The sequence below is a fragment of the Chroicocephalus ridibundus genome, chromosome 2 (assembly GCF_963924245.1).
Source record: "Chroicocephalus ridibundus chromosome 2, bChrRid1.1, whole genome shotgun sequence".
In the NCBI taxonomy this organism is placed as follows: domain Eukaryota; kingdom Metazoa; phylum Chordata; class Aves; order Charadriiformes; family Laridae; genus Chroicocephalus; species Chroicocephalus ridibundus.
Window position 1 is genome coordinate 135,044,009 of NC_086285.1, and position 25,509 is coordinate 135,069,517.

At 41.2% G+C, this 25,509-nt stretch overlaps 1 protein-coding gene across 1 annotated transcript; it reads left to right on the forward strand.

Annotated features, from left to right (window-relative positions):
- The first annotated feature begins 748 nt into the window (after nucleotides 1–748).
- On the forward strand, nucleotides 749–25,509 carry PI15 (peptidase inhibitor 15). Its single transcript, XM_063324022.1, has 6 exons — nucleotides 749–865; nucleotides 1,426–1,767; nucleotides 21,495–21,613; nucleotides 21,896–22,028; nucleotides 22,172–22,287; nucleotides 25,374–25,509. The coding sequence occupies exons 2-6, from the start codon at nucleotides 1,495–1,497 to the stop codon at nucleotides 25,507–25,509; spliced, it is 777 nt and encodes a 258-aa protein (XP_063180092.1). The 5' UTR covers nucleotides 749–865; nucleotides 1,426–1,494.

The window sequence follows — 25,509 nt, forward strand, 5'->3', positions numbered from 1 at the left end:
TTTCTCACGGGCGGACGTTCAGGTAACCGCTACGGGTCAGCCACAACCTGCCCAGAGTTTTGTCCCGCGTCTGTCTGTGCCTCTGAGGGGGAGCGGGCGGGAGAGGAGGACGGAGGGGGAGCGGGCAGGCGGGGAGGAGCGGCGCCCCGAGCATCCGCCGTGCTCGGCGAGGGATGGAGCGGCGGCCGCCTCCCGCCTGCTTCCCCCGCGCTGCCAGCCACGGACACGGCGGGGCACCGGGGCCGCCTGCCCCGCGGGACGGGGTCGGGGGGGACGGCGTGGCAGAGGTTCCGTTTCCTGTGACTGGGGGCAACAGCGCTTTGCGAACTCTCTTCGTGCGGCTCCTTTGGGGGCTCCGAGAGCTGCGTGAAATACCGTCGGCCAAGCCAGCACGATGCGCGTGAAATGAGGGGGGAAAAAAACCAAACAACAAACCCACAAAACAATCACGGAGGGGAAAAAAAAAAAAAAGGTAGGAAGTACCGAAAAAAAAAAAGAGAGTCTTGCATGTTGCCTCTTTGTACTATAGAAACTGGGGGTGTGACTGAATATCCAAACCACCTACAGTCCGGGGATGCCGCCCAATCGCTGCCTGTGTGCTCTGCAGAGCTCCTCCCCTCGCCTTTTGGCTAAGCAGAGACCTTTAGAGAAGCTGCCTGCTCTGGCTCATACAGGCTGCAACATATAAAAGCTGTTAGCAGCTCCTGTGGCCAGAAGCTTCAAAACCAGCAGAGTTTTGTTCTTTGGGGGTTTGTAATAAGAGACACTCCTTCACAAAGGTTCAGATCATCATATAGGAGAGTGCTATATATACTGGGAGAACAATAGACTGTATTCTTTTTTTTTTTCTTGGTATTATCCAGAGGTAAGCCATTCAGCTCAATAAGTTTGCTTTGCATGCAGTTTTATCAATGCTCATCACATTTTTGCTGAAGTTAAGATTTGAATGCTATTTCTAAGACGTCCTGCTCTCATGCTGTATATGTTTTCTTTTGCCTACTAGTTTATCTGTGCCACATTGTGTCAAAACAATCCATGCATATAGGGTAGGCATAGCCTAGGATGTATTTTTCATTTTCAGTGAAAAACATTCTGTGAGGTTTCTTGCAGACTCCCCATTTAAGATTTATAGTGTGGTTTATGGACTGATCTGGTGTGATAGCACTGTTACTATTTCAGGAATACTACTAGCTCTGATCATGTAATTCATGGTATAATGATGCTTCATTTGGTGTGTTTGTAGTAAGAACATATCACTTAATGATAATATGGTTATGGAAAATTGCTCAGTAACGTGTTCTGACTGGATTGTTTTTGTGATTGAGCTGAGAGACAGAATCATATTTCTGATGACAGGCTGCCAGTTCACTTTGTCTGGCTACCCAGATGTTCAGAATCACATCTTTGACATCTTCTCTTCTACAGATCTGTTTTCTACTGCCCTGACTTAAAGCAGAGTACCTCTGTGGCCTATCTCTCTCCTTTGGCCCCAAAATGACAGCAATCGCTGCAATCAGTTGTGCTTTCTTATTTTCCATTCTCTGTGAAACAAGTGCATTAGTGTTACCCAACTCCACTGACCTACTCCTGTCAGACAATAATTTCACTGACATTGAGACAGCTTTGGCAGCCCATCTGGACTCTGCAAAAATTCCCAAAGCCAGGCGGAAGCGCTACATTTCGCAAAATGACATGATTGCCATTCTTGATTACCATAATCAAGTCAGAGGCAAAGTCTTCCCACCTGCTTCCAACATGGAATATATGGTAAGTGAACTTTGTTTATTTGAGAGTAAAACGAACTGTAAATCAGTGATTTCATTTTCTTAAACAAATTATGAGGGTTTAGTTAAGTAGACAAATGATTTTTAACTGTTATTGCTTACTAAAATGTTCTTTCCTTACATTTTAAAAGTAGCATTAACTTAATCAAGCAAAAGCTAAATCCTGAACTCTGAACCTTTTACTTGCGCTGTTGAATTTTCATTTCTGTGAATAGTCCTAATGAAGCTTCTGGGACCCAAGTAAATGAAGTTGTGAGCTAACTGCTTGTTGGCCTGAGGAATAGTATGTGATCACACGTCTTTAAAGTGCTGATCATTAGTAGTCCCATTGCTTTTGTGGAGTACACTGAAAGTCATCGTCCTGATGTATGCAAAAAGGTAGCCAATGACAATTTATAATTTCTTTCGTGCATAATACTTTTGGAGACAATACGGTAAAACTGTGTCATCAAAGTAATTCATCTGGTCCGCTGTTTTTCTCACGCACATGTGTTTTACTTACTGTATATTGTTTGTGTGCACCTAATACTTTTATTTTTCCATGAAATACAAGGCTGCTTTTAAATGTTGCTCTAGTACATAGGATTTCAGTGTGCTCAAAGTGTTATGTTTGTGGCAGGCACCTTTTCCCCTTATTGGCAAATACTCATTATGTGAATTATCTGTTCCCTGCAGGTATGATAGAAGTTATTCATTCACTGTGATTTCATACTTGGCACTACTAGCTAAAGCAGCGTGTTTGCTATTCTGTGTTCCAACTTTGAATGCATGCATACTGTGGAGCTCTAATATTAAACATAGGTTGGCCAAGCAAAGTTTTTTTTTACCTTCTAATTAAGGTATTCATACTGTTTTGAAAGCACAGACAAATTGTGTCAGCACCATAATATCTGCTTAAAGTCACAGAGTTTCTCATATGACAACAGACGGTTAACAGGTTTGAGAAACAGGACACCATCAGCTTGACATAAAAAGGGTATAGCAGTAATAACAGCTCCTCCTTTTTAGCAGCTAATGACTAACAATTTGGACATCTTTCTATCACAGATGTTACCTAAATCTGGATTTGATCATATAAGCTGCTTAGCACATCCCAGCAGCACCTCAAAATGATGAATGCACTCAAAACATTGCAGGATGAAGACCTGTTGCCATACCGTAGGCTGAGTTTGAAGTTTGGTTAAGTGGAAAGGTCAGAGACAGAAAAAACAGAGAGGTCAGAAGTCAAGCTCAGTCATCATTTTCATTGCTGTGCTCTCCACTGACGTTTCCTTTGATTCTGCATAAATAAACTTTGTTGTAATGTCTGAGGGAATGGCAGCCTACCATGCCCTTCCTTGGCTTGTGTGTTTTAGAAATGTGCTCCTGCAGTTTGCTTAAGTGAAGCCAGCACCCCGTCATATTCCCATGAGTTTTTTAAGTGCAGTGTTCTTAGTCTGTTCCATAAAAAAAAACTTCAAAAGAGAAAGCAAGCTGCCTTGATGAAATCTGTTTTAATGTGCTCATATGCATAAACTGCCAAGATTTTACCCACATTGGTTGGGTATTCTGCTGCAGCTTTGCTCTGCAATGGTGCAGTGCAAGGTTTAATACAAAATCAAGACTCAAGCTGTGGTCTTTACAGCTTACATGCTATTCCTTTCCTTGCCCTTCTTCCTATTGCTTTTACCAGTACCATCCAGCCATAAGGGGTACCCGTGTTCCCGTCAGCATCAGCCCCATCAGTAGTCTCAATGGCAAGGTCTGAGGCTTTCTTTCACTCTTGGTTTCCTAGTGTGAAAGTACTTTGTGATTTCGTGCAGTGGAATTCAGAGCAGCACCTCAAGCTACATAGGTAATGATCCAAAGCGCAACTTGAACTTGGATTCCCAAATGGCAGCCAACCCCTTTGCCACCAATTCTCTGTCAGAATTTAGTCAGTCTGTGCGTGTCCCCATTACAGGGCAAAAAAACCCCAGTGAGCAACATCCCACATAGCTTGCTCTGCCATCTGCTTTGTAGCCATGGCAGCATCTATTTAACTTTTTACCTGTGTGGCTACAGAAAGGTTTTGGTAGGGAGATCTTAAAGGTGACATGGTGCTGTAAGCCATACCAAGACTGGGGACCCCTGTATCAGTAATGCCCATTTGACTTTGTTTAGTTCATTCTTTGGTCTCTGTATAGTTCAGTGTATGGCACAGCATCTGTTGTGTCTTACGGGGACATAAGGTTGCTGCAGTTATATATAAAAGATGTTGTGTCACTCAATACTCATTTTCATAAATAAGACAACAAACACATTGTCATTACCAGCAGCCAACGTGCACTGTGCTTGAAAGAACCTTACAGAGCGTGTGTTCCTGTCCTGAATACTACGGAAAAGTGCAGTGGTGGTGATGAAAATGGCCTTTCCCATTTCCCCTAACAATGACTAAAGAGGATGTCACATGTTAGAGAGCTGGAATTACTTACAGATGCAGTAAATTGTGGAAGTCCCTTGTAAGTGTGTTGAAGTAGAGAAGGACTAAGCAGTTTGGAAGCACAAGAAAAAGATGTTTTCTCATCTTTTGTCTCCCCACAGTCATATTAAATTTTGTTTTGTTCTTTTTTCCTAATTCTGTTAGTGTCCTGTCCACAACAGTTAGGAGCTCTGTTCTTCTCGTGAGTTGCTGTATGACATTCTCACTTCTGTGCCGTTCCATTTGCTTTTTCTTCTCCACTGGTAAGAGCACGGGGTTTAGCTGTATGGGCTTGTTGTTATGATTCCAGTTCTCCACACTCAACCTTTTTTGGGCTTTTCACCTTGAAGCATTCTGTTCCTTCCCCTGGTGTACTTCTCACACGTTCAGTGCACTTATAGATACTTTGAACTCCTTGGACATTATTCTTTCTGCCCCTACTGTCTTGAAAGTTTGTGTGCTGTAGGACTTGGGATGAGAGGTCTCAAAGAATGGCTTTGAATGCACACACGTTAGGCAGGGGAGGTTCAGATGAGCACTGCCATAACAGAGCTGGGGGAGTGTTTTAATTCTCTTTGGGAGCAGCGGGTGTCAGTGCTGCTCCAGCCTGCTGTTATATGTGGTCCCTAGTGTAAGCGGGCAACTGGGGAGTCAAAAGCAATGATGGGAGCCATTGTTCTATTATCAGTACCTAGCAAAAGAAACAAGCGTCTCTTATACCAATGAGACCTTGAGTAATCTTTCTCTTGGGATATCAGCACCCTATGAGTCACACTTTATAGTAGTACTTCTTTTGGTTCTGGTTCTGGTATTGCTGATGCCTTCAATTGGAAGTTTTTCTGCAAGTACAAGACTAGATTCAGGGTGTATGTGAAGGAAAGTGAAAGAGAAAGGAAACAACTTTTCAGGCCTATAATGTAGAAGTAATGGCCTCTTTTTTTTAAATTTCGTTCTTCTTATGATATCCTTCATTCTTCTTCATAGAATCATAGAATGTGTTGGTTTGGAAGGGGCCTTTAAAGGCCATCTAGTCCAACCCCCCTGCAGTAGCAGGGACATCTTTAACTAGATCAGGTTGCTCAGAGCCTCATCCAGCCTGGGCTTGAATGTCTCCAGGGATGGGGCCTCCACCACCTCTCTGGGCAACCTGTGCCAGTGTCTCACCACCCTCATTGTAAAGAACTTCTTCCTAATGTCTAATCTAAACCTGCCCTGCTCTATCCCTCGTCCTATCGCTACATGCCCTTGCAAACAGCCCCTCCCCAGCTTTCTTGTAGGCCCCCTTCAGGTACTGGGAGGCCTCTATAAGGTCTCTTCGTAGCCTTCTCTTCTCCAGGCTGAACAACCCCAACTCTCTCTTCATCCTAACTAAGACTATCATTCTCCAGTCTTTGCTTGTGCTCTAAAAGCTGGTGCCATACCTGCAGAAAGAAAGATGACACCATCCTTTTGGCCTGGCAAAGGGTGAAAATCATCCACTTAGCTTTGCATACTTTTTCTGGAGAAAGCAGAAAGGTTCCATAAAATTCATGATTCAGAAGAAGCCAGGTATAGAATCACCTGCAGCTCCCTAGTGTGAAAGGTATGTAAATCTGCAGTTTCAGGGGAAGTCTGTGAACAAGCAAATCCCTTTCCCTGAATGCTAATTCTGTGCTGTAGAGGCCTATGTCTCCTTGCTAGAACATCTCACCTACTTGGTAGGCCAGTAAAGATTTGCAACACGTTGCCAGCTGAAATTTGGTTCTATAAAACATGTCATTTAGTATGCATTGGTACTATCTTTAGGATCCCCAAATGTTCTTAATGAAATACCTGTTTCTATGAAAATCAAATGTTATTTTTACCTTCCCTGCAATCATCCCCACTTCAGGCCAGTTTCATAAAAGTCCATATGGTCTTTGTTGTAAGCCATGTCACTGTGCAGGCAAAAGCTGGTCGAGCAGGTGCTTCCATACAGGCATTCTCTTTACAGCTTTGCATGCACCGAGCGGAAGCAGAAACTCTGATAGAGCTGGGCATTAATGAGCATTGAACACTGCCCTCCATGGCATTCCCACAGGCAAAGTGAGAAAATCTGATCTCATTAAGAGTACTCTAAGGTGTAACTTGTTAAAGAGCCATATCAAAAGACAAAGTGTGAGTAGTTCACTGCTGGCTTTGCAAGGATGCGTTCTGAGCCCAGTACTGATCAACAGAGTCATTAGTAGACTGACGGTAGCATGTCTGAAGTATAATAGGTGGGGCAGGACTGCACAGTCAAAAACACGAAGCTGAATGTTTGTGGAATGCTGTGTGAAGATTTTAAGAGCAGAAAAATGCTCTAGGTAAACTTGAGCCTGCTGATGTATAGAAGATGTTCTGATATAGTTTCAATTCCTTTTTGTTCAGTAATTGCGTAAATGCACTTTTATAGTGGGGAAAATCTGCCCCACATCGAACATGTCACCTTGTAGGACTCCAAATAGTAAAAGATTCCCAGACGAGCCTGAAATGAGTTAGTTTGCATACCCTGGAGTTATTTCACGGCAGCATAAAGATAGTTTCTCATGAGCGGGTGACAGAGGAGCTGGGAGGTAATGGAGAATCTGAGGCTATTCATTTCTAGTAAATCCACATGAAAGACTGCGATAAAATGGACAAAGGAAATGAACTGTTGTTCTAAAAGAAATTAAATTGTTTTCCAAGAGAAGCTACTGTAGTCCTGTGAGGGAGTCCATGTGAGTCATGGGGGAGATTTGTTCACTCTGTGGCCCAGGAGTGACCCTCTTTCCTGAGGTGATGAATTTGGAGACTTTGCTTCCTGTCCACAAAGATCTGCAGACAACTTACAAAGTCAGGTCAGAGAAGGAAGTAAATAGCCCACTTGGTGGTCACAAATCTAAATAACTGCATTATTATTTCACTCCTAACTTTGAAAGTCTTGATAAAATTTTCTTTCTGTCAAAGTGATCTTAAAAATGCTCTGTGAATATGCAGTAAGTGATGGGTAAGACAAAATGAAAAAAAAAGCCTACTTCAAGTTTTCCAAAGCCCTATTTAATACCTCAAGCCTTTCCTATGGACATGGAAAAAGTGATTTAGTTTGATTTTCTCTCCAATTCAAAAGCATTTCTGATAAATAAGCTTCTCAACTTGTTTACCTATTTTTTGCTGTTGTCAGTGTGATTTCTTACAAACCATTCTAAATCTTAGAGGACATTTTGTTCTTGAGTCGTTTGCCCTGGCTCATCTACACAGTCCTACTGAAATCATCCATGTCTGTGAATAAGGATTGCAGGGCTAGTTCCTTCAAGATTTATGTCTAATTAGTTGGATAGGATCTCTTAATTCATATAGTTTATCCCTTCCCTGTTGCAGGACTTCCTTCTGCATTAAATACATATGGTTTTCATCTTGTCTACTTCTGAACACATATAGTGATGCTGTCTCAGTCACATCTCTTGGCAAATATTTTACCTTAGGGATAGAAATGATTTCCAAATGTCTAACCTAAATATTTCCCTCTAAAAGTCAGATAATTAATCTTTATATGCACTTTTTAACTGCCCAATCGAATTTCTCTCCGTTTTTATTTCAAATATTACCCTTTACCTGTTTACTGACAGTGTTCTTGGCATTAATTAAAATGCATGCATGTATATAATGTTTCCTTAATTTCCATGTGCATGTCTTACAATACTTCTGCATATTGCAGCACATTACAGTTGCACTCCATTTACAGCTCTTTGGTTAAATAAGTGAACAGCACCCTGGAATGTCAAAGCAGATTAGGCCCATCATTTTAACTATGCGTGTTTAAAGACACAAGTGCCGTAACGCAATGGAGAATTTACTCTAGAAGCCTTACTGGCAGCTGTTGAATAGCCCTGTTCCTGTAAATCCTATATACACAGTGAAGGTTGAAATAAAGTAATCAGATGGTGAGTCAGGGTACAAAGATCTTAATCTGCTTTTCATCATGACAGACCATAAAGTAAATCCAAGTATCTAAGATGCCAGTCTTCTGGGAGTAGAGATAACAAGGAGTTCAGAGCTTCCCCAGTGTAGTCCACCTATCCCAGTTTGCCATGGCTTTTAGCTTGCTCTATGCTGGGAATTCACAAGTGAGGTGAGAACAAATAAGAAGGGATGTAATGGTGAAATGTGTTCACTGGCTCCAGTTTCTCCCTCTTAGCACTTACGTTTCTGTTTAGCCATGCATCAGCATGTCGCCAAAATCCAGTACCAGGAGTGTCTGAAGAACATGGGCTAATGAATTCTGGAATATCAATCCTCTCGGAAAATTAGAAGAGAACAGAAAGAACTGATGTGGTTTCATGGTTACAGTTAGGGATGCCTGTCTGCGTGACAACTTTGAAAGGAAGCACTCATTTTGCAGCATACTCAGCCTTTCTCTGCGGTGAAGGTAAAGCATCGCAACTGTCAGTAAGCTGAAAGAAAGCAAGCATAGATGGAGTTTACTTTCTGCTAATTTTGGCACAATAGAGTTGCCTGGCTCTCTTTTGCCTCACAGGTGAGTTTATCCACTTAACCGTTTTCTACTGAACCACTGTCAATAATGCAGCACTATACTACTCGTTGGCTATCAGTGAGATGCAGGATGCTGCTCATTTTTCTAGCGGAGTTTCATCTCCAAAAGGCTAGGAACTCCCATTCACTCTCAGTAGCTAAACCGGTGTTCCCCTAAGGTCAAATCAAAGTGGATGGTAGCTATAAGAACTACAAAAGCCATCAGTTATGTTCAGAGTGAATGATAGAGGACCTTTCCTGGAAAGCACTCCTTGAAAAATCTGAAGAACTTCCCCCAAAACGCTATTGTTGATAAATATTGTGATAAAAAATAACTGTGTTAAACTTGCTTTGGTATTAGAGCTCCTTTCCAATGTTTTATACATAAGAATTTTAAAACATCCATCTTGATAGTGTTTTAGATGAGAACATTTACATTATTTAAATTTAGTATTAGTAGAAAGCCTTCTAGGAGTTTAAGCAAACAAAAAACAGCCGAGTAAAGTCTCAAATAGAAAAGCAGCCTGCCCAGAGCCCTCAGAATTAGACATTCCTTTATTATTAAATGTAGCACCTCTTGAACTTCTTGGCTAAAAACAGAGACAGGGCATTTTTCACAAGAGTCTTGATCCAAAGTACACAGTATTTTGTTTCATACATGAATGGAGATGATAGTAACCTTAAACCTCTCAACATTTTAATCCTCTTTCTGTACCTGAAAAGAAAAATCTGAAAAGAATTGTCTATTCAGGTCTGTGGAAATTTGTATCCTAAGGGCAGCAAAAGATGGAAACCCTAGGATAACCACTTGTTTGCTTTTTGTACACAGAATATTGTCTTCAGCACAGGCACCTCCACGTATGAATACATCTGCAGGTGCCATGGGATGGGGTTTGAGGTCTGTTTGAACTCATCTGAGAATGAACTGGTTTTACATCTCTATCTGTACTGTGATACCTGTTAAACCATGTTAAGAGAAAGAATCTTAAACTGAGCTTTCTTCTTCCGAGAATAAAGAACTATTGTTCTTATTTTTTATCCTGCAGAAAGAAGAAGCTGCTATGTGTTTTCTTTTGTGTCATGCTGCCATATCTTTCAGTTAGAGCTACTTAGAAAATAATAAGTATTTTCTCTGAAAACTTTTAAAGAAATTAAGAACATTTTTTTGTTTTAATAAAAAACTTCAGTGGTTAGTAACAAAAATAGTAAAAAATGGGGATTTTTTTTCATATAGAATAGAAACAAAACACCACAAAAGAAATACATTTTTCATTCACATTTTGTGGTTTTGAGCAAAGGCAATTTGCTCTGATTGTATTTAAAATGATAGAGGTCAGACACCTTCCTCCTCAGACTTATGACCAATTGTCAGGGTGACATGGAGCTAGACAAAGTTTGGTCCTTTTTGTTACCACTTCTGAGATAAGCTCTTGCCAATTGAAATATGCCTTGCAGTAGGTTAAGAAAGCACTGAATATTTTAAGATATGTAGCTCTGATATTTAACTTTTCCAAAAGCTAAACAAATAATAGCATATCAGGGAAGCTTATTGTTATTAAATCTGACAGCCTACCAATTTTCTTTGTTTCTTATTGTTTAAAAGCCTGGTGCCAAACATGAAAAGAAATGCGGACAACCTTTAGAAGAAACAAATTGACTATTAGCAGTGGTCAAGCTTCAAATGATAGGAGTTTGAATTTGGACCATATAGACACCCAGGAATATAAACTTTTGTATAAAATATAGACTTGAATTTTCATAAGAAAAGAATTTTTGGCAATGAGGTTTCTTGGACATCTGTCTGGTGATGCCCTGATTACTATAAGACAGACCTTCTAGTACTGAGCCCTTCAAAAACGTGAATCAGATGTTTGGAGGTTTGGTTATATGAGGGCAAATTGACTATAAAACATTGCACAATTTTTCTTTGAGTTGCAGCGGAGTATTGGACAAGCAGCTTGATGTATTAACCCTCTATTTATTTGCAAAAGAATGAAGTACAGAACTGCGATTCCCATCAAGATTTTTTTTTCTCTACTGGGTAGACTTTGGCAATTTTCTGTGTAAACTTTCTAATTAGCACCTAATGCATTTAGGAAAAGACTTGCACGTGTGGTAGGCACCGATTACAGTATGCACAGTAAAATTTCTAACAGGTGGCAGCTGAGAGCGAAAAGTATTCATATTCTTAGAGAGAGAGAGAGAGAGAAAGCCTAGAGTCCAAATGATCTCAGAGCCCAAGTAAATATATACAGTTTGCCAAATCTGTCTATAAATTCCAATGAGCTCATATGTTTTCATCACACAGTATGTATTGAAAAAAGTGAGGGCAAAGAGACGAGGCTCTTTCAGTCACTCCACTGAAAAAGCGTGCAGGCAGAAGGGCTGGTGGGTTGTTTTATTAAGCTTTGTGCCAGATTTGGGGTAGTGGACGTGGTGGGGGGTCCTACAGAAAGTCTCTGAACCTGAAAATGCTACAGGTTTGACTGTACAAAAGAGAAGGGGAGAAGCTGTGCGAGGGTCCCCTGCATGCCCTGCACGATGGTGTGGGATTTGTGAGGAAGGGCCACCGCACGTGCAAGCGGTACGGCCGGCGCAAGGCTGCACGGCTGAATGACCCATGAGGACAAGACCTGCATGTTGCAGGGTAGCAGCCTGCATCTGCTAATCCGCTCTGGGACTTGCGCTAGCAGCTGTGGAGTGCAGCTGCACAGATGGGCTGGAGATGTCGGATTTCATCCCTCAGCTTCCCAACGTTTTTCTCACAGGAAGAAATGGCTTGAATCAAGGTTTTCTTCTTTCGCACTTGCTGACGTTTTGGAAGTAAGACCTTCTGATCTTCACCTGAGCAAACAAGCAGAAGCACAGGGCTAATGGAGAACAAAATCAGAAGCCTGAGGTAGAAATGTTAGGTTTTTGACTGATCTCTGCTAAAAGAAGGTCCTACTGGGCACCTTTCTGAAGTGCAGAGGAGCCACTGTGGATTCGTTGGTGCCAAATAACAATCTGAAGACACGAATACGAGTCCACAGTAAACTTATATTAATGATGAATAAGATGCCAGGACTGACAAATTGCCACTTTCTATTATGGCAAAACGTGACAGTGTTGCCATGCAACTGTATTCAAATTGCATATCCAAACATTTCATTTGCGATCTCATCATGTAAGTGCAGTTGTGGAAAGAAGCTGTTGAAGAGGAGAGTGATTAAAACACCTAGACAAAGACCTGTTAGCTCTGGATTTGTGCTCGAACCTATACCTGATGCTTGTCACTCCGGCTGTGCCGTTGATGGCAGCCAGATGAGGGGCCAGTCACACCGCAACTGTCGTGGCATTATGGGCAAGTAGCCCTTGCCCGATGGGCACTCATGGAATTCCCACAAGGGTAGTGAGTAACCAGGTTGTATATGTTTTGCTTAAAGTACTTGCTTTGCCACTGAGAAATATGCAGAATATTTTCTTTGCTGATAGGTCATATTAAAAAACCCCACAGTAAAGTACTGAGGGCTGCTGCTGGTATTTAATATTGAGATCAATGCCCTGCTGAGGTTCTCCTGTACTCTTGTGCAAGAGCTTCCTTGCTTCTGGCAATAAAACTGAGCCAGGAAAGATTAAGGATTATGATGGCAAAAGAAGAATGGAAGCACAGTTCTGTATTGCTTGAATGCTTTAAGATGATGATGAGCAGACCCAGGTTAAAAACCCATCTTTATGGATTCCACAGTTATCCCATCTCTCCTAGCTACACAGTCTGTCGGATGTCAGTCTCAGGGAAGGAGTGCTCCTACTTCTCCCTTTTTTTTCGTGTTTTCTTTGTGACAAGTTAAATGCTTCCAAACTTCTAGACATCCGTCTTCCATCCATCCAAACATCCATCTTCCTTCCATCCAAACTTCCAAACATATCCACATAGAATGAGAAAGGTATTAATACAGTGTGTCACTGTGTATTTTGCTCACTTTGTATTTACATCACAAATTCTGGCTATCTGTTACCATTAATAACCATTTCAGACCAATTGCAGAGAAGAGGAGAGTTCATTGCTTCCATACTGATGTATCTTTCTCATACAAAAAGGCACGCATAAAGATAGAGCAATACTGAGTCAGGTGTTTCCTTTTGTCACTGGAAATCTGTATTCTGAACTTCAGGGATGGTATCTGATTAATCTGAAAACAGATTAATTTTTACCTCTGAAAATCAGGAAAAAAAATAATTATAAAAGTTTCAGCTTTCTCATGGAAAAGCACCCTTGGCTAGATGGTCATCCCCATCTGAATAATACTCTTTCTCCACACATTGCATAATGAAGAACTAGACTATGAAAGGGTAGGTTGATATTTTTTTCTCTCACTCCCCATATTTGCCAGGAATAATGTATCTTAACTTTCTCTTCTTCCAAATTCTGAACTTTAAGAACAACTTACAAAGGGGTGCAATTCCAGGTGACAGTATCAGCCATCCTTTCTCAGATGTGGCAGCTTTAGGGGGGGCAACTAAAACGTTAGTTTTCAGTTTACCTTCTCAGCTCTAAAGATATGACTGGTTTAAGTATCTGTTTTACGTGGGAGGTATTCTACTGCTTGAATCAGTCCTTTTTTCTACCTGTAAGAAAGCTGAAATAAATAGTTTATCTGCATGTACTTTATTTTTACTTTTGAAGTAGTGAGTTATCAGAAAAAGGTGGTGTAACATCACTCTTAAGGAAAGTAAATGCAGTAAAAGTGTTGACAGATCTTACTGATGACTTAGGAAGAAGCCAGTAATTGCTTTCTGTGGAAAAAAAAAATCACAGCATGTTTTGCAGATTTTATCAATGAGATCATAAATCTAAGGAGAGGTATCAGCAACATGGTAAGTCAAAATTATGAATTTTCTTTATTTTTTTCTTTGACAACGTGTTGAAGAGAAGTAATAGAAATGGATGCCCATTTTGATATTTATAAAGCAGACATTATTTTTCCATTTTAAAATTATGAAATGTTGAAATTCTGATTATTTTTCAAATAATGAGGAGATATCCTCATTATCTGGATGAAGGGATTGAATGCACCCTCAGTAAGTTCGCAGATGACACTAAGCTGGGCGGGCGTGTTGATCTGCTTGAGGGTAGGTTGGCTCTGCAGAGGGATCTGGACAGGCTGGACCGATGGGCTGAGACCAATGGCATGAGGTTCAACAAGGCCAAATGCCGGGTCCTGCACTTGGGACACAACAACCCCATGCAGCGTTACAGGATTGGGGCAGAATGGCTTGAAAGCAGCTCGACAGAAAAGGACCTGGGGGTGTTGGTTGACAGCCGGCTGAATATGAGCCAGCAGTGTGCCCAGGTGGCCAAGAAGGCCAACAGCATCCTAGCCTGTATCAGGAATAGTGTGGTGAGCCGGACTAGGGAAGTGGTCATCCCCCTGTACTCGGCACTGGTGAGGCCCTACCTCGAGTACTGCGTTCAGTTTTGGGCCCCTCGCTACAAGAGGGACATTGAGGTGTTGGAGCGTGTCCAGAGAAGGGCTACAAAGCTGGTGAGGGGCCTGGAGGACAAACCTTATGAAGAACGACTGAGGGAGCTGGGGTTGTTTAGCCTGGAGAAGAGGAGGCTGAGGGGAGACCTTATCACCCTCTACAACTACCTGAAAGGAGGTTGTAGAGAGATGGGGGCTGACCTCTTCTCCCTGGTGACAAGTGATAGGACGAGGGGAAACGGGTTCAAGTTACGTCAGGGGAGGTTTAGATTAGATATTAGGAGACATTTTTTCACTGAAAGGGTTATTAAACATTGGAATAGGCTGCCCAGGGAGGTGGTGGATTCACCGTCTCTGGAGGTGTTTAAAAAAAGGGTAGATGGGGCACTGAGGGACATGGTTTAGAAGTGGCTCTTGTCAGGGTAGGCTAAAGGTTGGACTCGATGATCTTAAAGGTCCCTTCCAACCTCAACAATTCTATGATTCTATGATTCTATGATCCTCTTGCAGAAATGGGAAAAAAGTAATTAACATTTTCTGATATACCTAAAAGCAATTTAGGAATATAACATTTTTACACTTGCAGGAGTAGGGATTGTCTGTTTTTAAGAAAAGTATCAATCAAGGATCTGTGTGAAGTTCCAAGACATTCATCCTTTCTTTTCTTGACTTAGCTAGTGATACTTTGGATGATCTATAACATTCCAGAACTCTTTTGCACCACTCATAATATGAGAGAAAGCCTTGACAGAATAAGGAAACCTTCTCTTTCCTCTCTTTTTACAAAATGTTTAAAATGTTCTCTCTAAAGCAATGAGAAACCTTGAGGCATATGACCAAGAAACTAAAGTAATACATGGCCACTTTTATGATTGAGCTTTTCCTCCTATTTTAGCAAATTATGAAATTAGTGTTCATTAAATGCACCTATATCCTGTATTATGTTTCTAGCTCTTCCAGCTATGAAAATACTCTCAGAAAATGACCTGATGTAGCCTTTTCTCCAGGTGTTGGCATCCTTTGGATGGCCAAGCTGAGCTCTAAGGGACACAGTCTGCTTCCTAGAGCCCTGTGGACTGCAAACTGACATCTTGCAAAGTCAGCTTAAAACCCAGTGTTTTAGTACTGGTTCCAGGCAGAAATGTTGTGGTGGCTGCATTTGAACTGTCTTACAGAGACAGGTTAATTTAAGGAAAAAATACAGTCATGTGATGAGCTTCACTGATATTCACTGACTTGGGGGAGTTGGTTGATGAGAAGCTCAACGTGACCCAGCAATGTGTGCTTGTGTCCCAGAAGGCCAACTGCATCCCGGGCTGCATCAAAAGAAGCGTGGCCAGCAGGTTGAGGGAGGCGATTCTGCCCCTCTACTCCGCTCTCATGAGACCCCACCTGGAGTACCACATCTATCTCTGAAGCCCCCAGCACAAGAAGGACATGGACCTGTTGGAGCAAGTCCAGAGGAAGGCCAAGAAGGGCTGGAGTGCCTATGCTATGAGGACAGGCTGAGAGAATTGGGGTTGTTCAGCCTGGAGAAGAGAAGGCTCCAGGGAGACCTTATAGCAGCCTTCCAGTACTTAAAAGGGGCCTACAGGAAAGATGGGGAGGGACTCTTTATCAGGGAATGTAGCAATAGGACAAGGGGTACGGTTTCAAACTGAAAGAGGGGAGATTTAGATTAGATATTAGGAAGGAATTATTTCCTGTGAGGGTGGTGAGACACTGGAACAGGTTGCCCAGAGAAGTTGTGGATGCCCCATCCCTGGAAGTGTTCAAGGCCAGGTTGGATGGGGCTTTGAGGGACCTGGTCTAGTGGGAGGTGTCCCTGCCCCTTGGCAAGAGGGTTGGAACTAGATGATCTTTAAGGTCCCTTCCAACCCAAACCATTCTATGATTCTGGGATTCTATGATATCCAGAGGTCCTGAATCAGACCTTACACAAGAAAAAGATTTAGTTTCCTAACCTTTATGTAATTACACAGTACAAATATTATGAAGCCAGATTAGAAGGACTCCAGCCTGTTGGGCAGTGAAACTGAGAGGTGCTCCATGAAAAGAGAAGGTCCTTAAGGAGGGTCTGACATTACTATGTCACCTAGTCATACTGAAGGCCTATAGTGAATATACGCCCCCCGCTTTAATAAAGATACAGGTCCCAAATGATATGGGTTCTTGATACCATCAAAATCCCAAGGCCTGATGTTTCATTAGCACCAATGATGGGCTGCAGACCCTGGGAACGCTGCTTTGAATACCTGCTCTGTTTTGGTCAGTGTAATTTAACCATGACTTCATATATTCATCATTCACAGATGTTCTCAGCAAAGTTTGCATGTTCAAGCTGTGCTAATAGATGTTGCAGTAGTGCACTTAAAACTAGGAGTATGAAACTTTTTACTTTTCAAATAAAATTACCACAGGGTATATGTATTTGGGGTGGCAGTTTGTTTCCAGTGGTGTAGCAGTCCTTTAGAAAGTTTGCAGTAAGCACAAGTGATTTGAATTAAGAGAGCTCTGTGTAATTTGTTTTGCATACACTTGTTCAATGTTTTCTATTTACAGATAAAGTAGCGGGGTTGCTGTCTGAAGTACCTTGTTGCTTTCGGCTTTTTCTCCTGTTCTGCAACAGGAGAAGACATGTGTTGAATAGGGTGTCAAGAGAAAGCTATTGGTATTAGGAGGAAATTCTGACTGTAATGAGAATGAGAAGAACAGCTGCGTTTCTGAGTTCAAATTATAGTCAAAAATGGGTTTGTACACCATTCCTCAAATTAAAGCATAGTTGTCACTGTAGGAAGGGAACGGCCAATTATTTTTCAACAAATGTTGTGGACAGATCTTTGTAATATTGTAGTTGCTTCTCTTCTTTTTCTTCATTGTGATGTTTATACAGCTTCACCATCTTTTTAATACCTAAGAGGATAGTTGTGACCAGGACCTCCTGTTCCAACAAAGCTGTTCCAACAAAGAATGAAACGGCAACTCCATCCCTTCTACATACAAATTATCTAAGAACAACTGAGAGGCAGCTATAGAAACAGCTATAGAAAGGGAGGATACGAGGGAACTGTGACCCACAACATTAAAAGGCTTCCTTTGGGAAAGGAAGCTCGCTTTTTGGGCTTCAAAAAATTACATTCAACATTAAAGAGATTTCATTTTACACTCCGTTGCTTGTTATACATTATTAGAATAAAAGCATTTATTTTACTATTTGTTTACAGAGTGAAACAAACAAAAACCCTTGATCTTGGGTGAATGGGTTCACTGGCAAAATTCCTGCTGACTTTATTAATGCTGAGATTTTATTCCTAACTCTCAACCAGTGTGTGCCGTGTGAGTGCAGAGAACACCCCAGAGCTGCCTCATAAAGGCTCATAAGGTGGTCTCTGGTGTTGAAACTCCCCATGTAGAAGCACTAGCCTGTTCCCTCTATTCAGTCCGCTTGACAATTTTCAAGTTGAAGTGTAGTTTTGAAGTGTAGTTTTCCAGGGAACAGTGCGGAAAGCACAGTCGGACAGCTTTCTAGGAAAATAATCTTTGGCTGAGGAAAGAAATTGGCCAAAGGATGTTTGCTTCAAGTTGCCAGTGGAAGTGTGGTGAGATGCTTTAACTCCATCGCAGCTCAGTCAGACCCAGTTGACGAGTGGGGAGGTTTTCTATGCTGGACCAAATCAGTGATCCAAAGAGCTTGGGGGGGGATCTTTATCCTGGATGGAAGGAAGGTGACTGCTTCCCCAAGTACTAAGGACCTAGCAAATGACGATTTGCTATCCCCGGGGAGAGAATGAGCATAGTTTGGCACTGGGGGTTTGCATGATTAGCATTTGAGGATGAGTCACCTCCTCAGATGTTGACCCACTGAGTATGCAAATCTTTCTCCTTTTTCCCTTTTGCAATCTTGTGTTCATGTCAGGCAGCTTTCTCTAACATGGTTAATAGAAACACTGGGTTGGCCATCATTTCAGAGTTTATAATTTTGTTTATTGCAGTACTTTTTTAAACTCTTTGCTAATTTCCTCGAGATTTTTAATTTCTCCTTATACAGAAACTGCTCCTCTGGCTTTCAAGTTACTCTGTTTTCTATTTTTAGGATATTTTTCTATTTCTTTATATGCTATTTATCTATGTACAACAGGGTTCAAAAATCTAAATGTCTTTTCCCTGTTCTCTTACATGCCCAAAATAGGGGACTGAACTGACATACAAATTAGTACAAGTGTGGATCAGACTTCTTTTGAAAGGAGTGAACTAACAGTACAGTGTCTTACAGATTAGATTTTAGGTCATTATGAGATAATAATTTTTGTGCTTCAGCCTATATTAATTATTTGCCTTTTCTTGTGGAGATGATCTAGAGCTAGTCCTAGAGGGACTGAGACCACCTTTACTTCTAGGAAAGTAAAATAAAGTAAGGAAGGTGAAGCACTTCATCTTCTCCCATGAAATACAAATTATTTACATAGCAGGAGGGGACTCTGTACAAGGGCTTTTCACCAGCCTGCTAATGAAGGAATGGAGAAAATTAAAAGATGCTGCATTTGCTCCCCTGCCCTTATTTATTATTTTCTTCCTTTCTTTTTTTTTTATTTCTCTTTCTCTCTCTTTTTTTATGTTTGACAAAAATTTCATATGACCAGAGAGTGGTCAAGAGTGAATAGATAATGGAAAGCAGAGCACACTATATATCATAGTAATGCTTACTTGCCAAACCCACAACTTTTTAACTGAGTTTGAAACAACCCCCTAAAACTTTACCAATCAAATGCTGCAGATGATTCCTGAGAACTAAAAAATGAAGCTAAGGAGGAATTAAAGTGGACTAGCAGTATTCTCACAGTCCAAGGCAAGGGCCATGCCTGCTTTAGAGAGGGCATTAATAGTGAAAACCTAATCCAGTCTTCACATTTCTTTCAAACACCTAACATGCTATTTTGCAAGGCAGTTTAGTACGTGAAAATATGCTGGGTGGAAATCAGGAGCTTGGTGCTGTTTGTGCAAATACAGTACACATTTAGATTATTGTGGGACTGCAGCCAGGTCACTTGGGAGCAAGCACGCAAACCTCATGTTCAGCCTCCTGGCAGGGAGCGCTCGTGCCAGAAGCATGATTAATCCCAGCAAAGGAGGGTGTTTATGGGGTGTCATAGTCCTGGCGGAGCTGCCCCTTATGGCTGCACACCAGGCAGCTGTGTTTGGACCCACGCGCTGGATCCATCTGCTCCTCCGTTACCCTGGGCCTGGGCAGGCTCCAAATGCCGACTGTGGCCCCGCGCTCAGGCACACTTCCTAGGCACATTTTTATGCTTGTACCTGTTGTTGCCTCCTCTTCAAGCCTTCTTTTTGGGACCACTGATGTACCACAGGGTTTGTAAAGAGTTATTTGTATACTGGCCACGTGCAGCTAATTGATTGAACGTAAGAGATACAAAGCAGAACAAATATCTGTATGCGGTTTTCTCCCTCTTGGGCCCTAGAGCATTTCCTGGGTTTCGGATGGTGCCGTAGGAGCCCCAGGTCCCCTCTCTTGTACCCTAGTGCTCCAGCTTAGCCTTCTCTTCCTGAGTTATAGACTTATCTCTAACTCCTCCTAGAAACTCCCTTCATTTTTCAGAGCTGAAGTCAAAGTATTTTCTGGCTTGAAGACCATTCCTTCTTAGCATGTTCTTCCTAACACTTCTCTGTTTTGTCCCTTTACTGGCAATTTGCTTTGACGTTCTTCTGGGACCTTTTACGAACAGGTGTAAAGTAAATCTCCTCTGTTTTATGCACCATCCATCTTCCTTTCCATAAGGTGCTTCCACTTGAATGGAAGATCATTTGTATTTAGGGTTCCTGCTGATTTCTGTTGCACTTCTTCAGCTTTAATCTAGAGGTACCTCACTCACTCCATAGTAGCAAAAGCTTGGTTCAATGATATAGCAATGATGTCGTACAATTTCCTAAGTTTTGTCCTTTTCACTTAGAGAAATTTCACGAACTACCAGACAGAGTCAGGGCATGAATTACTGTCCTAGTCCAGGATCTTTGGTCAGTCTTTTCACTCTGCAGGTTTGAGAAATTAAAACTATGAATTCAGTGTTAGAAATCATTATTAGCTCATAGAACAGAAAATATTTGTGATGTGGACCACCTTATCCTTAGACAAGTTTATTTCTGACCTTGCCTGTTATTTCATACCACTCAGAGACCATACTTTGTTTCATAGCCACTCAAGATTTATGGGTTTGGGTTTCTGTTTAAAAAGCTGTGATGGGCTGGGTAGGCAATTTTACCGCTTTCTTTTCCTGCCTTTCTACTTGCAGTTCACTAAAACTGTCCTGCACCAAAACACTCCACTTGGAGTATTCAAAATGCACTTCTAATTCCAGGATCTAGACCCTATTTGGGTATCACTCAAACACAAAGATATACTAGGATTTGTGTGTACTTGTAATAGTGAGATATTCTTTATCTGGAGCTCCAGCAGCGCAGTAGGTTCTATTGCTGATATCTCTGTTATTGCTGAGGCAAATGTATTTGCTGTGGAGGAAACAGTGGAGTCAGAAATCAAGCATGTGAGCAGGAAAAGCATATAAAGGAGACAGTGTTCACTTGTCATGTTCCTACCATTGGAGGAGAATTTAAGAAGTCAAATCGTCTCTTACAGAGCTGTTACCTTTTTATTCCAGGCAGGGAGCAGTGTCAGCTCCCATGCAGAATAAAATGATGGAACTCATACCACACCTGGAAACTATCCATAGTCTTTGCCTGTGTGGAATCCCTTTTCTTGACCTTGTGGTGTCAAATACGAAAAGCTGCCACACACACTCTCTCTGGCTATAGATACTCCTGAGATCCTATTTCAAATGTGTTGTTGGGGTTTTGTGGAGTATGCAATACCTGTGCTGGATTGTTCTTCCCTGTGTGCCCCTCCTTCTCTTTAACTTCCATCTGAGTCCCATCCAATGTTTCACTCCTCTCCACACATGGATCTCATCAACACGGAAGGGAAAATGTCAGGAGAATGCCTGCTCAGGGAAGGGCTTTTCCAGAAATAAGGAAGAGATCTGAATACTTGGCTTCCTCTCATGATGTGGATGGGATTTCTGTGCAGCGTTAGGGCAAATCCTGCTAGATTCTGTACGTGCTACCTACCCCACAGTTTTCTGAATTCAAGAGCTCTCTGCCTAGGTTACAAATCTGATGTGTTATGATAGTATATTTGTGACTGAAGATACTTGCTTCTTGTGTTCTTGCACTGTGGTCACTATTTGTTTTTTCAGTTCTGCTGCTAAGGATATTTTATTTTGTCAGGTTTGGGATGAAACTCTTGCTAAATCTGCAGAGGCTTGGGCTGCTACATGCATTTGGGACCATGGACCTTCCTACTTACTGAGATTCTTGGGCCAGAACCTGTCTGTAAGAACTGGAAGGTATGCAGATACCCTAAAAACCAGTTATTTTGTTAGCCTTTGAACAGCTTTTGAGATACAGATCCTAGATTGTTGCAAGTGTCATCCAGTATTCTAGCAGTAGTTGATATCCATCTGTGTTCATTTGGCTTAAGTGTATTATTGCTTAATACTGCACCCCTAGTGATGCATGGAGAAATGTGTATTTAGATGACTTCCATCAGAGGGATTAGCAGGAGAAAGTTCCAAAATACCTAAATCTAAAATGATTTGTTTTTCTTTCTGTCTTTTAAACAAACCCAGGTATCGATCTATTCTCCAGCTGGTAAAGCCATGGTATGATGAGGTGAAGGATTATGCTTTCCCTTATCCTCAGGATTGCAACCCCAGGTGCCCCATGCGATGTTATGGACCCATGTGCACCCATTACACACAGGTTATATAAATTACATTCTTCTATTCAATATCTACCGTCCAAAGCTGGACTTTTCTGTGATGTATTTATAGCTCTCTCTCAAATAAATGTATATATATATTTCTTTTCAATTTGGACTTCACCAATAATAAATATTTATTCAGATGGTTTGGGCCACTTCCAATCGTATAGGCTGCGCAATCCACACATGCCACAATATGAACGTCTGGGGATCTGTTTGGCGACGAGCTGTTTACTTGGTATGCAACTATGCCCCAAAGTGAGTTGCTTTCTTTTAATATTGTTTATTTTTATACTTTATGCATGTTTTGGTCCTGTCATAGGGCTGCTTATTCCCTTTTCTGCAGCTTGACTTCTATTTGTGCTTTTTCTGCGGGCTGCTCCTTCATTCTAACTTTACATCTGAACGTACTGCAAATGCATGACTTCGGTATACCAGGAAGAAAAGGAAATAACTTGATGTGTATGGAATGAAGCCAAAAACTTGTTTTCTGTTATTGTTGTTGTTATTATTAAAATTCTTTTTGTCTTCCTCCTTTGTGCTGTCTGCACTTTACTTTCAATTCCTCATTTCTTCACTCTGTTATATATACCTGTGGTGAGCTAGACTTCCTCAGGTAAGCAATTCCACTGTAGCTCAGGCCCTTGATTTACTGTGAACACATGTTGTTGCCCATAACGTACCTTTGCTTGTGACCATGCTGCATAACGGCCTCCATAGCACAGGTTTCCCACTAAGTCCATCTACCTAAGCTCGGTGTCTACAAATCTCATTTTACCTTCCGTATGAGGGTCCTTCGGAGTATAGGTCATAGACACTCACAGGGGGCCCTAAATCAGGTAGCGGTGCAGAGAACTGTGTTAGGTTGAAATTAAGAAATTAATTTTCTCCCAGCATTTCCTAGATATCATTCCAAGCTTACGTCTGGGTGCAGAATGAATCAATAAAGTGTGGCTCTGGGAGAGCTTTGGTTTGAGGTCTGGTTTGGACGAGTGCTTCAAAAGCAGCATGGACAGTGTAAATAGCTGGTTCCTCTGACTGTATAATGTTAGGCAAAGCCATAGATCTGTATAGGAATGTAAGTATAATTAATTGAGCATGTTTTCCATAAACTCTCAGTGGCACGGATCCATTTGTGGTAAAGAATATGCAAGAATATGTCATTATCCTAGCTGTTACATGAGTAAAAGAATTTTTAAAGATTTTACAACTTAAAAAAAAGATAGGATTTAGTAAGAAAACTTGGAAAAAAAACCCTTTGGAAATCAAGGAGATTTCTCTGTCCTTTTGTCTTTAATACCTACTAGAAAAGGGTGGTAAGAAATGAATGTGAGGGGTATCAGGCGGCAAAAACTGTACCTGACTTTTAGCTCCACAACATGGACTAGGTGAAATCAAAGTTTATAAGAGAAACCCAAATACTGTTCTTTATATATCTCCATTTGAAAACAAATACTAAAATTTACAAACTTCCTAGAATACATGTCTCATCTTCATATGTAGGAAAAGAATGCATTAGGCATTATTGAAAACTGATGCATTGTTTCTGTATCATTAATACATTAACAATGTGTTAATGACATTTTTATATTTTCTCAGTCTAAAACTTCCACTGTTTCTCAAACAGCAAACCAAAGCCTGGACTTACAAGCTTCCTCTCTGGATGAAACTTTGAGTAGACCTTTGATTCGTAGGTAGTGGAACCGTGGGTTTCACATCTACTTCTTGCACAGTCACAAAAAGGATATTGAGTGGTCTTGTCTGGCTTAAGTTTATATTCCTAAGAATTAGTTAAATTGATTTAAGGACATTGGGCTTAGAGTCCTTTGGCACGCATTCAAAAGTCTCTTTGCCAGTTGATAAAGGCTGCATCCTTCTGAGTAACCAGCACATCAGAAACTCCTCTGAAGAATAAGGGGGTGAATATAACAGCCCTGACTCGAGTTATTGATATTGGAATTTAGTAAAGGTTTAGGATTTGGAACTCCAGTAATTTTCCCTGATGCCATGCTGTAATGATGAAAAATATCTATGCTTCTGAAATAATGAAAAAAAGTTAAGGAGGGTAATTACAAAATTTAGAAAGGCTCTGCACCTGTTTATCTAACAGACTCACACAAATCAGCCACACGTTGCATAGCAAATAAAGCAGAAATCAGCTTTCAGCAAACTCTTTCTGGATTTCCATATCTGTTATCAAACTAAATATATTTCCTGAGCACTCAGTCTGCTGTACCCATTTGGAAGAGAAGTAGGAATGAGCAAATTATTTGAGAGATTCCTGCTTTCTTCCAAGGCGCAACCCAGACCAGGGTTTTTGATCCAATACTATTGGCTGGGAGGTGGGGGATGAGAAAATTTTTCATAAATACTTGCATTACTCACTGCTATACCACGTCACATGCAAACTAGAGGAAAGTTCTGTGCTCAGTGAGACATAACATTTAAATAAAAATCTAATTTTAACTTCCTTTCTGCCTACATCACGAGTGTTACATGAATCCTTAAAAGGCTGGGGTTTATATAAGCACCTAAAAGTCTGGATGCATTTTTTCAGATGTTCCTAGATCTTTCAGTTACCTCTTTTCACATGATCACTATCCAGACTTGTACCCCTTTCCCCCGGGGCTCTATTAGTCAGCTCTGTTCACCAGATGGGAGCCCTCTTTCTCCTCCCATTAACACCTATGAGACCCCTACAAATGTCCAAATACAGTTCTTTTTAATACATCACTGGTACAAATAGTTTTCATCTTCCCTTTTCTCTAACCCCAAATTCAGTGTCAGAGCTTCACAATGTGGACTCAGGCAACCTGAGAATAAGGTTTCACTCAGTTCATTTTTCCACCTTCCAAACCCAAGCTTTTAAGATAACTTCCAGACAAAAAAGTGCTCAAGGAAAACCTTGCACCAATGTTTATGTTGCTAATTTCTCATAATGGAGCCCCCCAGTAAAAAATACTCTGTCCTAGGCTTGCAGTGTCAAAAGTCACTTGGCTGTAGCAAAAGCGAGAGGACTGGGACTTCATCACAGACACTGGCCTGGGGTGACATGGTTGTTCTGCTGTTTTTTGGGAATCAGTAGATCAATGTTTGTCAGTAACCTGCAGAAATATATTTTTTAATATATTTTGTCAGTGTTAGGTTAGTGGTTGGACTCGATGATCTTTAAGGTCCCTTCCAACATAGATGATTCTATGATTAATGTAAGTTTTCAGTAACAGGGCGTTTATAGGATATCACTGAAGACATTAACTTTAGTCACTCAAAACAAGTATGATTTAATGATTTTTTTTCTTCCTCTCTGAAATTACTAAGCATTCTTTTTCCTTTTATATTTTCAGGGGAAATTGGATTGGAGAAGCGCCATATAAAGTAGGAGTTCCGTGTTCTGCTTGTCCTCCAAGCTATGGAGGTTCTTGTACCGACAACCTTTGTTTCCCAGGAGTAACATCAAACTACTTATACTGGTTTAAATAA

Bases quoted from the DNA above. Each gene is read 5' to 3' on its own strand.
- PI15 (XM_063324022.1), top strand. From the start codon at position 1,495: ATGACAGCAATCGCTGCAATCAGTTGTGCTTTCTTATTTTCCATTCTC. The intron at 21,614-21,895 runs GTATGCAGATAC...AAACAAACCCAG, and splicing joins CTGTCTGTAAGAACTGGAAG to GTATCGATCTATTCTCCAGC. The intron at 22,288-25,373 runs GTGAGTTGCTTT...TTATATTTTCAG, and splicing joins GTATGCAACTATGCCCCAAA to GGGAAATTGGATTGGAGAAG.